The 13,978-nt window shown below is 45.5% G+C and overlaps 1 protein-coding gene across 1 annotated transcript; it reads left to right on the forward strand.

Moving 5' to 3' along the window:
• Positions 1–1,496: 1,496 nt before the first annotated feature.
• Positions 1,497–12,990, forward strand: nradd (neurotrophin receptor associated death domain). The gene is made up of 6 exons (XM_036539497.1): positions 1,497–1,710; positions 9,185–9,317; positions 9,548–9,910; positions 10,686–10,911; positions 11,210–11,352; positions 12,000–12,990. Exons 1-6 carry the CDS (start codon positions 1,657–1,659, stop codon positions 12,311–12,313), a joined length of 1,233 nt encoding a protein of 410 aa, XP_036395390.1. The 5' UTR covers positions 1,497–1,656; the 3' UTR covers positions 12,314–12,990.
• Positions 12,991–13,978: the final 988 nt, after the last annotated feature.

Here is a 13,978-nt window from a genome sequence, read left to right on the forward strand (position 1 = left end):
CGCCAGTTGGTAGAGAAAAGACCAATGGAGAGCAGATAGAAGTTAGCGTGCGGGATGTAATTTTGCGGTATGACGGAACAGTACAACGTTTGTGCGGAATGTCAGTCGACTACCCGAGTTAAAAGAAGAGCGTTTCCTTTGATGTTTTTTTGCCATTAAGATGACATCACATTATAATGGCAAGCTCCTTTTTAGTTACTGCATTTCTTCTTAACAAGTCGCAGATTGATCTCTGGGGTCTGTCGCCCCTAACGTCTCTTCCCTTACCATGTTTTCTTATTTGTCATGTGTTCATCTCTATTTGTCCTGAACATGTCTGTGTGTCTGTCAGCATTGCCCCAGGGATGAGGTCTTGCGTTCCGATCTCCCCCTGTGAACAGCAACAGCTGTCCCCTGCGTCTCACTGTCCCCAATCTCTCCACTTGTCCTTTTCCCTCACAGTCCTCAACAGTACTGAAAACTATTTGTCATTTTTTTTTCTTCACAAAGACAGGTCCATTTGCTGTTTTCTGTGCTTTACGAGTTACATACGCTATCGACTGTGCGTCTGGTCGCTGTTCGAACCACAGCAAAGAACTATTCTTTTATTTGGCTAGCCCCTGGTCACCAAAATGGATATAAGATTACTTTTATTTTCGAAATAGTTTTGAGCCTCCTACAAGACCATTGAGATGATATGAGTATGCTTTTCTGTTTTCCCCATATTTGATTTTATCCTACTGCTACAACTATTTCGTCTACTCTCCTACTACTATAAAAATATTTTTATTATGTACTTACAACAACAACAAAAGTAATTATTACTTTGTCTTAGCTTTATCGTTATCGTAGCTTCACGTCCAAAACAGTGCATTTCAGTGTCGCCACGCTACAGAATCTAAAGCAGTAAAAGGACGCTTGGGAAAGGAAGCAGAAATCTGCATCAAAGCGCAAATCTGCATTCACATGCAGAGTACTAAAAGCCTCCGAGACTTTTTCCGGCGCCTTTATTCTTACTTTATTGCAGTGTTGCCTGTCGCCGCTATATTGGAATATCACTTCAATGTGTTTATTATCCCCGGAGCCCAGCCAATCACAGAGCACACACTGGGACACGTGAGGCTGGTTTAGAAAGTTCTTCAGGGACTTTCGTTCGAACTCGAGCATCAGTCCTGCGCCATTGGGGCTGACTGTAATGGAACTATAGGGAGAAAGAGCTGAGCATCGTGGAATTGCAGAGCGCTTTGGTTTTAAGATTTAGCCTTAAGCAACAATTTGACATAAAGTCAAGGAAGGGAATTATTCTACTCAACTGGCATCATATCCTCGTCAACTGGCATCTTTTCCTCTTTAGTTGGCATCTTTCTCAGGAGAAGCGATTTCCTGACGAAGGTGCCCTGCGAAAAAAAGTTCTCCCGTCGCAGAGTTTAATGTATTGGTTCGCGAAGCGGTGGATATCTATTATCATTTAATTAGCTGCACGCAACGTGTTTGTACCATTTCGCAAGTAATCAGTGTGTCAGCGAAAACTAAGCTGAAGAACAGCGGGGTGCGTCATTGTGCCGTGTCCCGATCCAAGACTTTGAGCCCCATCGCCCAAACAAGAGTGCCTGGATTCCGAGCGGATCCTTCGCGTATCCCAGGGTTTAGCTGTTTCTGGGAAATTGTACGAGCGCGATGCGTTGCGAGAAGGCTGCGCTGCGGTTTTGGACTCTCATCCTGATGGTCAAGGTGAGTCGGCGTGGTCGCTCCCTCGCGTCTATCGCAGTCACACATAAATCTGTCTGATATTAGATAGCAATTTAATTTGTCTTTGCTTTGTGTGCGATAGTGTGTTAATTGGTTGGTCAGTCTTTAAAGTGTGGAAAATGCCCTTCGAATACAACGGCATCTTGCGATACATGATCCAATATGAATATTTTCTGTATTTACTGCATTTTGCTGTTTTATGAGGAGTTACGATCCGAGCACCGTAATCAGCTACTAGTCGCACATAACTACCTTTACAGAAATTTTTTCTTTGATTTTTATTTTCTCAGAGCTAAGTTTTGGTGTTTCGCACCTCGAATGACAACACAGTTGCTAGTACGATTAAAAGACGATTAAGTCTAGTACGATTAAGTATATCATACACAACTGCTAGATATTTTAAGGACGTTATTTTAATCTAGATTTCATTTAACGTTCTGTAACTCGTCAGGATTCGACGTGTGATGTTAATGTTCTTGAAATTCATGCATGGTATTGTTGGTTCCATAACATAAGGCTTTTCATTTGAGACCGCAGTCATTTGTGAACTGTTTGTTCTTTTTGATCACTAATATCCATCAAAATACCCATTATTACTAAAATAATGATGATGTTACTATCTACGGTATTGCTCTTATCAAATTTTGGAATGCGTTTTTTTAAAACCCATCGAAATTCTCCACAAACCGAATCAGTTTAAACGAGACGCAAAAATGCCCGCAGCAAATTAAAACCTGAACACAGAATCAAAGCATTCAGCGACCACAGTCATGGGAGTTTTTTGTGTGTGTGTGTGGGTTGGGTTTTAACGGAATTCGATACACAGCCCAGTTTTGTTTGCAGGTATTTTAAATGTTAAAATTGTGTCTGGTGCAAACGGTAGCCTATGTATTTAAATCTGTTCTTGTCACTGGGACATTTTTTTAGTAAATGGGTATTTTATAAGACTTATCAACGGTAATGATGTGGACTTGAATTTTCTCCCTACGCTGTAGTGTAGTTTACTGAACCTTAAATAAATCCCCGCCTAGGGCAATAGAACGGCAAACAGTATGAGTGTTGGGACAGAGGTTGGCATAGTAATAGATGCCGTGTAAAGCGGACTTCCAGTAAGCCAAGAACTCGTACACAATCCCACAGTCTTTCAGACTGTCGCTGATGGTATTAATGTGTGGTGGCATTAACACAGAAACGGACACAGCCGCGCGTGACACTGTGAAAGGCGCTTTGAGATAGCCTGATGTTCAGCGAATTCTACTGTCTCCTCTCGCAGGCCCTGACACATTTCATATGCTCTGAAGTCATGTCTTGTCATGCTCCTCAATTGCACGGCATTTGTTTGAAGAGCGATGCTTACACAGGGTGTTACAGTTCGACAAGCCAAATGCCCAAAAGGTTTACTGACTCACATAAATGAGATGAGAGAGAAAAAAGCCTTCTTTCAAAATTCAGATCCATTCAATTAAGAGCAAAGCATGTTGGCAGAAAGTTACAGTGCGAAAAGGCAAATTATGCTCAGTAATATGTTATGAAGTGGATTCCTGTGGGCTTTCTTGTGGGTTATTCCTTAATTCACCAGCTTGGACCAAACTGCACAAGAGTGTTTATGGATTAGAGGTATGTAGTATGTGTTCCTTGAGCATACTGTATACATAACAGTAATTATTTCTGAAGTACACTATACCAGCCAGCGATGCAGAGTCAAAAGTGAAAGTTTCCCTAAAACATAACATTATCTCACTCCTTGTGTATGGAGTCAGTGTGCCAGATTCGCATATCTCGGTGAACTCGCTGTTCATTTGTGGCAGGAAATGATATGCTCTCTAATGTGTGGAGTACTGATAGGTTAAATACCACTGCTCTGTTTCTCTCATTCCCTTCATCCCCTGTTCTCTGCCTCCTATTTTCAACCCCCCCACCAACCTCTGGTGAAAATGCAGCAGCAGTTATGCTATTGCGGGGTTCTGGATATCCGGACCATGGCAATTATCATCAATTTCTTTTGGTCTGTGGAAGGAGAAGGGGTTAGCAGTTAAAATGCAGTAATTTGAATTTCCATGTCGCCACAGAGCTGCTTCAGCGGGGGGGTTGGGGGGGGGGGGTGGTTGTGGGGGGCAGTTTCCTCCTGAACTTCTGACCTGCTTTTTCAAAGTACCTACTTTGTTGTCTGTTTGATTAAGCGGTGTCAGATTCTTTTTTTGATTCAAATGAATTTACAATTTTTACTTCTGTAGAAGTACAGACATACTGGATTTTCAGCTGTTGACCTTTAGCTATAATGTTTTACACAGAAAATAACCAGATTGGCTGTTTGGCTTAATTGGTTTCCAATGATCCTTTTCTTTGGAGGCTTGTTGCAAAAAAGAATGAATAGCTTGAAGTTTACTATGCATTTCTACCTCTAATGGAAGCAATTACTTAAGCCAGCTGTCCCGTTAGCCCCTCCCACCTACGGGCCCCTCCCCTTGACTATGATGTAGGTGTTGCTGCCACCTGGGTGTGAAGTGCAGGGGTCAGTGTCAGTGGTGAGTGAGACCTCGCCCCCCTGGGGGCCTTGGCTCTTTCATGTACTCAGCACACAGGCTAGATTTACAGCATAGGAGCCCAAATTTCTGTCTGCCCTGGTCAGGGTGATTCATCATATCAGATGTGAACTAGCATCAAAAAACCCCGAGCGACTGCGGGGCAGTAAAGGAAGGCTGTGAGACAGAGCTCTCAGCGCAGGGCGTGAGTGACCGTGACAGCCGCTGGCATCACATTCAGAGCTCCTCGAATCCCCCCTCAAACCCCCTGCGCCATGGTGGTCTCTCGCTGGGGAATCCCTTTCAATAGCAGCTCCTTAACCAAATGGAGAGCAACTGCAGCCCCTAACTCTCCCTCTTGTCTTTTGAAGAGACAGATAAGATCTCTGTTATGTGCTTCAGGGTTCAGGAGGAGGTACAGGCTGTGTGTGTGTGTGTGTGTGTGTGTGTGTGGATGCATTCACACTCAGCTTTGGCTACGGGATCACAACATCGGCCAACATCTGCTCCTAGTTTACAGACAAGGGCTTGCAGCCCAGGAGCTCTGAATGGCATCTAGTTACAAAGTCATGAGAGTTTTTGTCCTTTTAAAGTGTGCCTCAAGTTGTCATTAAATAACCAACAATATTGTTTGGGCAGTGGTCTTCATTGAGCACATAATTTATACAAAGCAGTCGGCTCAGAATTACTTTTAGACTGTAAGCAGTTTTTATTTCTGTCTGTGTTTTAAATTTAATTACTTGGAAGTTGTTGGGGAGAAATTAAAACGACTTTCCAGCTTCAATTAAATGAACATTTGAAAGGGCATTGGTACAATTAAAGTGCATCTTCACTAAAATTCTCTAATTTCTTATTAATAGTGTGCATTGAATTCTTAGAATTACATTAAAATGATCTTCCGTGGTGCCATTTTACTTAATTTTTTCCTCACAAACAACTTGCTAGTGTGTACTGGATGTGTCTTTTCATCATTTTTGTGTCACTAAAAAGGGATAGAATGAGGCAGCCACTGAGCCACACTGATTTCTGTTAAAATTGTGGGCTGTGCCTCATTGCCTGTTCATGCCTGGCTAACATTAACACAGTTTTTTTAGCAGATTGTCTTACACATTGCCATTGATCTTGCTGTAGGAGTCCTCACGTCAAAGGAATTTTCTTTTCAGGGAGTAAAACTGAAAATTTAATTCAGACATATGGTTTTGCAAACCAAGACACATTCAGTCCTGTCCTTTCCGCAGTGAAGTAATTAGTATTCACAACCTGAAATACATTGTAAGACAGTGTGCTTGCCTTAGGTCAGTGCTGTGTTGGTTTGGGTGGTAATGACAGTCTTGACATTTGGACATCAGTTTCTGTGGATAGTCAGAAGCTCTGGCTCCTGATGCTACTGTTCATTTCTCTTGCAGCATGTCATCCAGATATAATTTCCAAATGGGATAATTTATCATCTACTAACTACTGAGGCCTGGTCCGACCAGAAATATCCCGACACACCCATAGTGCGCCTCCCCCAGCAGAGGCGAATTCTTAATATATATTCCCATATATTCACACATGCACACTTTACGGCTGTGGGGAAGGACCATATTTGGGCGTTGGCAAGTGGTGATGCAGCTAACCCTGCCTCTCTGGCTCAGAACAGCCCCTGTAGTCTTACTTGATGACAAAGCCTCAGACAGAAAGGCTCCCAAACAGCCCCAGTAGCAAATATTTATATTAGGCAGTGGAGGGTGTAGACAGAGACGGGTTGGACCTATTGTGAGTGCCTTCTGAGTGGTCACCTTTGGGTTTGTACATATTTACTTTTAAAATTGTATAAATGTGGGTCAAACTAACATTTTCACACATTTTTATTTGTTAATAAAGCTTTGTCTACATTTACTACTGCATCACATGCTATATAAGTTATTCCTGCTGAAAAGACGTATTGTTGTTCTGAACAAGTTGCAGTGAATACATCTGTTTGCTGCGAGTGTCAAAATCACAGTGAATGCATTATTACTTAAGACAAGTAGCATATTCATTACTATGAACACATGCATATCTGTACCAAAAAGAAGCTAGGTTGAGTGCAGTTGATCATAATTATATATGACCAGATAGCGTGTACAGGCAGATGGAGATGTGGAGAACTGCGCCAGTGTGATAGGGAGTCGGTTGTTGTTGGCTGCAGCGGGGACACGTCAGGCACCTTTTGCCCCACATGTTAAATCCGGAGCTGCAGTTGGCCAAGGTCCCCTAACCAGCGAGACAATCAGAAAATGAGCGTGCGAATTTCCATGGGTCCGCAGGAAGTGTACATACCAACGCAAGCGCGTTGTAAATTGCATTACAATAGTGTCTGTGTGACAATGACTATCTTTTAGACCAACCAGAAGGAATAATTTTTGGGAATGAGTGAGAAGACACTCAGCCCACCTCCAAAAAATGCCACTTCATTTATGTCACTCATTTCTGCCTAATTGTACTGTTGTTTATTATTTACTTGTCACTTTCAGAATGAGTTCACAGTAAAGCCCACCAATTATGTGTTTTTGGTCATCTTAAGCAATATTAAAATACTGTATGTACACCGACTTGCCAGACCTGTGAATTGTTGGCCTTGGGAGTCATGACAACACATTGAAATCTGTAGTATAGTACTATTTTTGATAGTTGTGAGCGCATTGCAGGTATACATGTGCACACTATATAAGCTCCTACCATTCTGCTTTTGGTCGATGTTTGTTTGAGCTTGGTCCTGGAATCTCATTGCTGGTGTCTTTTTCTTCTCTCTTGTCCGCCTCAAACTTTCTAATTCTAATGTGAACTTCTGGTTCTACGTTGAACAGCTGAAGGACCTGTGCATTGTTGAAAGGGCATTTTTCATTTGCATAATCAGAGCAAATTGGTGAAGACTATTGTCATGGCGTGGAGGTGATCAAATTGTACTGTGTGATCTGGGATGGAGTTTGAACAGGAACTTGGGGAAGGGTGTCACATGGGTACATATGACTTGCTGGGATCATGTTAGGAGACTCCAGTTACTGTTAGCTCCCTTCATTCTTTACTGTCACTCTTCAGGTATTTGTAAGAAAGCTATTGTCAAGGTCTGATGCAGCTGAGCACATAAGTGGGATCTGAGTCTGCTGACATAGCACAGAACACGTTTCTGTCCGTTTGTTCTCTGTACGCTGAGGGAAGGATGTAGCAGTATTAATCACTCTGTGTCTCGCTGTGCATCTGTCTTCTTGCATCTGCAAGAGTGTACATGGTGTGTGTGTGTGTGTTTGCTGTTGTTGGAAGATCTGCAGGTTCACACATGCTGATCCTGCCCCTTGGCAGACGAGAGAGAAAGAGAGAAAGAAAGCAAAGTGAGGGAGGTGGGAGGTGTCTTGCTGTTACTTTCCTCTTTTCTGGAGGTTTGTTGTTAGACATCTGTTTGCTCTTGTCAGCTTTGCCCCAGGGGTGGTGGGGGCAATCTTTATAAATATGTGCATGTTTAAGATGCCGCTGTCAAGGCACTGTGGAAGGCAGGAAGACGTGCCAGGGAGGAGGGGGATGTGGCAGCGCTGACCTCCAAAGGCACACACCTGCAGGGACTGGGGACATCAAAGGCTCCCTTCACCCAAACAGACGCTCACATGCTGGGCGGTGCCAGCTAACTGACACCCCTGCCTTAGGGCGAACAGCCAGAGCCCCTCCTTTAGTGTGGAGACCAAGCACGGTGCAACACACACACACACACACACACACACACACACAGAAGGTGATGAAGTGGAAGGAAGTATTTTTTCAACTCCCTCTGAAAACAAAATCCCTTTTCCTCCTATAAGTATTTTTAAATTTTTCGTCCTTTTTCTTTCTTAAGAGCCATTTGTCTGTACACAATACACCCTGATGTATGAACGCTCAGGTATACGACTTCTTACAGTACATGGTGTATGAATATTAGCGGTAGTACACGTCTTCAGTGTAATTTCTACCACAATAGTAATGTAGGAATGCACTTTAACAATAGTAATGGCAGCAATGAGACAGACTAAGAGTAATCAGATTATGAGATTAAGAGTAAACTATTTAAAGGCTCCATTGCCACACATTTATTTCTGTCTGTCTGGCTGTCTGTCTAAAGCAATGAACTTTTTTTCTTTGAAATAGCTTAGCTATGCATCTGCGTTGTTCAACACATCAATGCAGGGTAAAATGCTTACCAGATAACTATTTCAGACATTATTTATATGAACCAGGATAATCAGCCATAATTGCCCCAGTATAAACAGTTGTAAAAGAGAGAAAAACACCTGTGTCATATTTGGCTAGAGCCTGATAAGGGCTGAACATTTATTCCAGAAAAATGACAAAGCAGATAACAGTGTTCACATACTGTGAAGTGCAGCAGTCCATAAAAATGCCTACAGAGACTACATCATGCTCTGTATCTTAACTGATGGAAAATAATTTGTATCTTTACTTACATGTAGGCTATATTTCATGTGAATAGTTTAACAGGCCTGTACTATATAGAGACCATACTGTTAGCTACCATACTGTTGAAGCAGTTCTCAGAATGCGCAGTGTTATTTGCCACAATAAATCTGTGAGATCTGTTCTGCTTGCCACATGTGCAGACATTCAGCACAGAGGTGATGCCAGGGGTTATCATGTAGCAGCTCAGGACTAATCACTAAGTATTTTTTTGTCATCATTTTATCAAGAACCGCTATTCTGCCAGCCTGAAAACTACAGACTAACTAAGAGGTTAAAGCACCTTAATTAGTGACGGAGTTTTGATTTGTTTGCCAACATTTGGATGCGGCAGCACATATTTAGCATCTTTTTTGCATGCTTATATTTAAGCAAATGTGCACGCTGGACCCTTGTGGTGAGTGGGGGTGCCCTCTTTGCTGGGTACAGAGAGTGACCATGTCTGTGTGTATGTGTGTGTTTGGCAGGTTACACTGGCAGCTGACTGCGCCAGTGGGCGTTTCACAGACTCAGGGGAGTGCTGTAATCTGTGCCCAGAGGGCCACGGCGTGGCAGAAGAGTGTGGGCAGGAAAACACAAAGTGCCAGCCCTGTCAGGAGGGTAAGTGCCCAGGGGCCATGCGAGGCGGGGGGATATTCCACCGATAGCGCAGATTAGACCTGCAGATGTTAAATTAATGTTATTCCCAAAATTAACGCACTGTTTCTAATGCTTTTGGAGCTGTACTCCATTCACTGTTTTTTTTCATGCCAGCATCCAGGGGGGGCGCTCCCTGCAGAATGACAGCTGGCCATCCCTGACCTCTGACCCCCGCCCCCTCTCTGTTTCAGGAGTGACCTTCTCTGACGGCCGCTCCCCGTGCCGGGCCTGTGCCCGCTGTCCCCTGGGGATTCCAGAAACGGCCCCCTGCAGCGCGTCCCAGGACACGCGGTGTGACTGCGGGCCCAGCTTCTACCTGTGGCGCGAGGAGAACAGCACGGCCGGCCTGTGCGCCGCCTGCTCCATCTGTGGGCGGGGCCAGGGCGTGGTGCGGAGCTGCGGCCCGCTCGGGAACACTGTCTGCCAGCCCTGCGGCCCGGGGACGTTTTCGGAGGAGCGCAGCGGGACCAAGCCCTGCCAGCCCTGCTCCCGGTGCCAGGAGAATGAGGTGGAGATCCGGCCCTGCCAGCCCAACTCGGACACGCTGTGCATGGGTGAGTGAGAAGACGGGGAGGGGCCACACACCTGCACCCACGTGCGTGGCGTGGTGTGCAACTAGGAGCCCTGCAAGTCTCTGAGCTCTATAAGTGCATTTTCTGTATGAAGTTGTGGGTTTCAAGACTAATGGGGTTCTGATCCCCTTGTCTGAGAGGAGAGGGAGTTGGTTGAGTGACCCCTGTGGGCGGCCGGTCGTGTTCGAAAGGTCATAGCTCGGTCCCTGGGAGTCTGTTAATCTGCACATGTGGAGGGCAGGAGTCACCACCTCTGACCCCCAAGGAGGTCAAAGCGGCCCTTGCCAGCTTTTGATCCTAAAATAACCAGCCTGCAGGAGGCGGACCTTGTGGCGGGATCCATTTCAGAGCCCCGGGGGGCCGGGTTCTCCTGATCGTTCCCAAACGGTCAGGTCGGCTGGGGTCTAAAAGCTGTCCCCCCAGGAACATTTTTCCTTTGGAGAACTTATTTACTGCAATTTTGTGCAATTTGCTACAGCATTCAGACTTTCAATATCTGATCGAGGAGGTAAATGAAGTGTTTGGAATGTTGTTCTTTTCCGTCAGTGTTAGTTTTGAACATCTGGTAGTATCTTGGGGCGCAGCAGTTGAATTTGCTGTGTGTTCTAAATAAACAAACATGGCAGACAGTCCACAACACCTGATATTTTCATTACTTCTGCATGTGTCCCTCATTATATGTAGTGTAGAACAGTTAGTGAGATGAACAGTGCTAACTCACGCCCCCCCCCCCCCCCCCCTTCCCCTGCACCTACAGAGAGGAAACTCCACATCCTGTCCCGCCCTGCTGATTCGGACGGCCCGCGCGAGTTCCCCCGTTGGCAGGGGCACCAAGAGGATGAGGACGGAGGGGAAGCCAGCCCTGCCACCAGAGCCCCCAAATTTACCCCCCAGGAGGAGGAGGGCAACAACATTATCCCCGTCTACGTGTCTGTGCTGGCCGCTGTGGTGCTGGGGCTTCTGCTCTATGTCGCCTACAAGTGGTGAGTGTGTGCAAATGTTGATCATGGTGCCACTGCCCCAGAGAGTTTGATGGAGAGAACAAATGTGATCCATGGTGGTGTACTGCAGTTTTATTGTGTAACACATTAATTACAGTTTTTATGTCTAAAGTTTATCTGTTCTCTTTTTTGTGAGGTGGATTGTGCTAACACACGTCTTGCCAACGACAGCCTGTATTTTAAGTGCAGGAGGGGCCCATTCATGTGTGTATTTTGTACCTACAGCTAAACACCTTTGTAAAAGCTAAAGACCTTGTTGCTCCCCTCTCGCTCCCCTCAGCTGGACATCCTGTAAGCAGAAGCAGGCTCTGGCAAAGGCAAGACCTGCGGAGCTGGGCAGCGCCGCCGAGGGGGAGAAACTGCACAGCGACAGCGGGGTGTTCCTGGACTCCCACAGCCTGCAGGACAGCCAGCCCAGCAAAGGTAGCAGCATCTATCAGATATCAGAGAAGGCAGACCTGTAACCGGGTTTAAAAAGAAACTCCGTCCAAGCTTTCTGCTCATAATGTTTCGGTGCTAAATACCCTCCAGAGAATCTTTTCATCGTTTTCCCTCTACTGTTTCACAGAGCACATTCCTAATTGATGACTGAATTTTGGTTTCCTACTTTTATCCTTTCATGTGTTTAGCACTTTGAGATGTACTTCCCAGTAAATATAGTTTTACAACTTTTTAAATGATTACAAACATTGAGTCATGGTTAAGAGATGAATCTACGGAGTCATAGAACTCCCATATTTTGTGTGTGAACTGAAAGAGCTCTCTATTCAGGACAAACACCAAAACGTACATTGAAGTCAAATGCAGTACAGCATTTTTTCCCAATTTCAGCATAGATATTCCCTTTTAGCCATTAGTAAACTATTGTAGTAATGTAATTTTAGTCATTTGATAGTGTTTTTTGTTAAAGAATGGAGTGAATATGTGCGTTTAAAGCTGATTCTGCACAACATGGCTGCGCAGCAGCGATGTAGAGAATGATCATGAATGGCAGCAGAGGCAGCATGTCCGGTAGAGACCGGTGCAGGCGGAGCAGGGGGCCTGACCTGCGCGATCTCTCCCCCCCTCAGGCAGCAAGCGGGACAGCAAGCTGGACAGCCGGCTGTACCTGAACGTGGCGCCGCACCGGCAGGAGGAGGTGGAGCGGCTCCTGCGGGAGGGCGAGGGCCGCAGCTGGAGGCAGCTGGCTGCGCAGCTGGGCTACGAGCCGGAGCGGGTGGACGTGTTCGGCCGCGGCGAGGACCCCGTCCACACGCTGCTCTCCCACTGGGCCTCGCAGGAGGGCTCCACGCTGGGCGCGCTCTGCTCCGCCCTGACCAGGATCGACCGGGCCGACGTGGCCAGCGCGCTCACCTGTCCCGCCCAGGGCAGCTCCGTGGTCTGAGCACCGGAAACCCCACCTCCCCCTTCCCTAGACTGACAGACTGAGGGGAGGGTCGCAGCAGTGCGGGGAAGGGGACCCTGACTGTACCACTGCTAAGTTAGCCAAAAAAAGGAGTTGCAATCTTTCTTCATGTCACACCAGTAAAACCGCTCCACTGCAGAAGGCAGTGTAAGACCAAAGGCTGTCCAACTGTACCAGAGGCCCTGATTGGCTGGGAGTCTTACCCCTTGGTCTGAGATACGTCAGCATGCACATGTATTCTTCAAGGCTCTCTGCTCTGTCATCCACCCATGAAGACAAAGACCTGCGTTCACACAGAGCTCTTGGACATTAAAACCGTCAGGATCTACTAGCCCAGGGTCCTCCAGCGCTTTCCGTGCACTCTGTGTTTGTCTGTGCAGTCTTGTCCCCTCTCTCCGTTCGAGTCCGAGGTACCCGCTCAGCGCATTTCAGACCTTTGAAACCTTAAAATGTTACAGACCTGGCCTGTCGCGGGGGTTCTACAGTGAACACAGCCAGATTCCATCATTAAATATCCTGCAGACCCTGTGTGACTTTAATTGCCCTATTGTCTTTACGAATACAGAAATGATCTGAACGGTGCTCTTGTGTGCAGTTACAGCTCAAACTTCCTCGTTCAGTCATCAGTAACATTATCGCCCTGTAAACTTTGTATCATTTGAGTTCTTGTTCATAAGTGTCTTGCTATGTTAAAAGGTTATGTTTTGTTTGTGTAATAAATGAATTTTGATGAATGTGGGCGTCAGTTTTTGCAGGTTTAGGGCAAATCTCTCGCAGATAGGAGTGAGTTTAAGTAAGCAGAGCCGCTTAAGCAGAAGCAGAGACATCCTTTGTTGCACAGAAGGGATAGCTTGCATTTTAATTTCACTCACGAGGGTCTTTTTTGCTGTCTTACTTGTGAGCTACAGGTTTACAGGAATGTCAAAACACAGGAAAAGATAACTACCAATCATCTAATTTTTCAGGCCAAACTGCAGGAAGATGTTAAAATCTGTCAGTTGGGTCAGTTTTTCTATCTAGCCAGTAAGGTCGCTACTAATAAATGGCAGTTGTACTGGATTATAGAACACCATGAGAGAGCTAGCCAAGTTTACTGGATTTCCTCCTATTCAGGCATGGAGGTCTGGTTATGATGAACTGGGCTGACCCTTCGGGAATATTATTAGCACCCGTCTTTGAGAAATGTAGTATTTAATTAAGAATGTATACATCCGGTAGGGAAAAGGTCAAAAGTACATCTCAGTAATCCCAAGGTAGTCTCCAAAACATTTTCCGCTGTAGTGCTTGTCTATACGCCTTTTTCAGGGCAGAACATAAATGTGTCTTATTTCAGGTTGTGGGTGATTTTCTGTTATCTTTTTATCATGTGGGCCCCTGTTAGCATAGCCTCCTATAATTAGTGATGTTGGCCTGCTTACAGCAAGCCAGCTCTCGATGGAAGCTTCTGGCTGCAGACACGGCAGCAGAGAATAAAGCCACACACAACATGGGAGAGAGGGATATGCTGCCATCACATAGAAGCAGACAGGAGTAATATGGAGTGTAGTTAATTTCCATTAACACATCAAACCTCAGATTAATTATGTTGATTTTGTAGATGCCAGCATCCAGTGTGGTGTTGTGCCACAGCTCTGGTTGTATTGG

The sequence above is a fragment of the Megalops cyprinoides genome, chromosome 10, assembly GCF_013368585.1.
Source record: "Megalops cyprinoides isolate fMegCyp1 chromosome 10, fMegCyp1.pri, whole genome shotgun sequence".
In the NCBI taxonomy this organism is placed as follows: Eukaryota; Metazoa; Chordata; class Actinopteri; order Elopiformes; family Megalopidae; genus Megalops; species Megalops cyprinoides.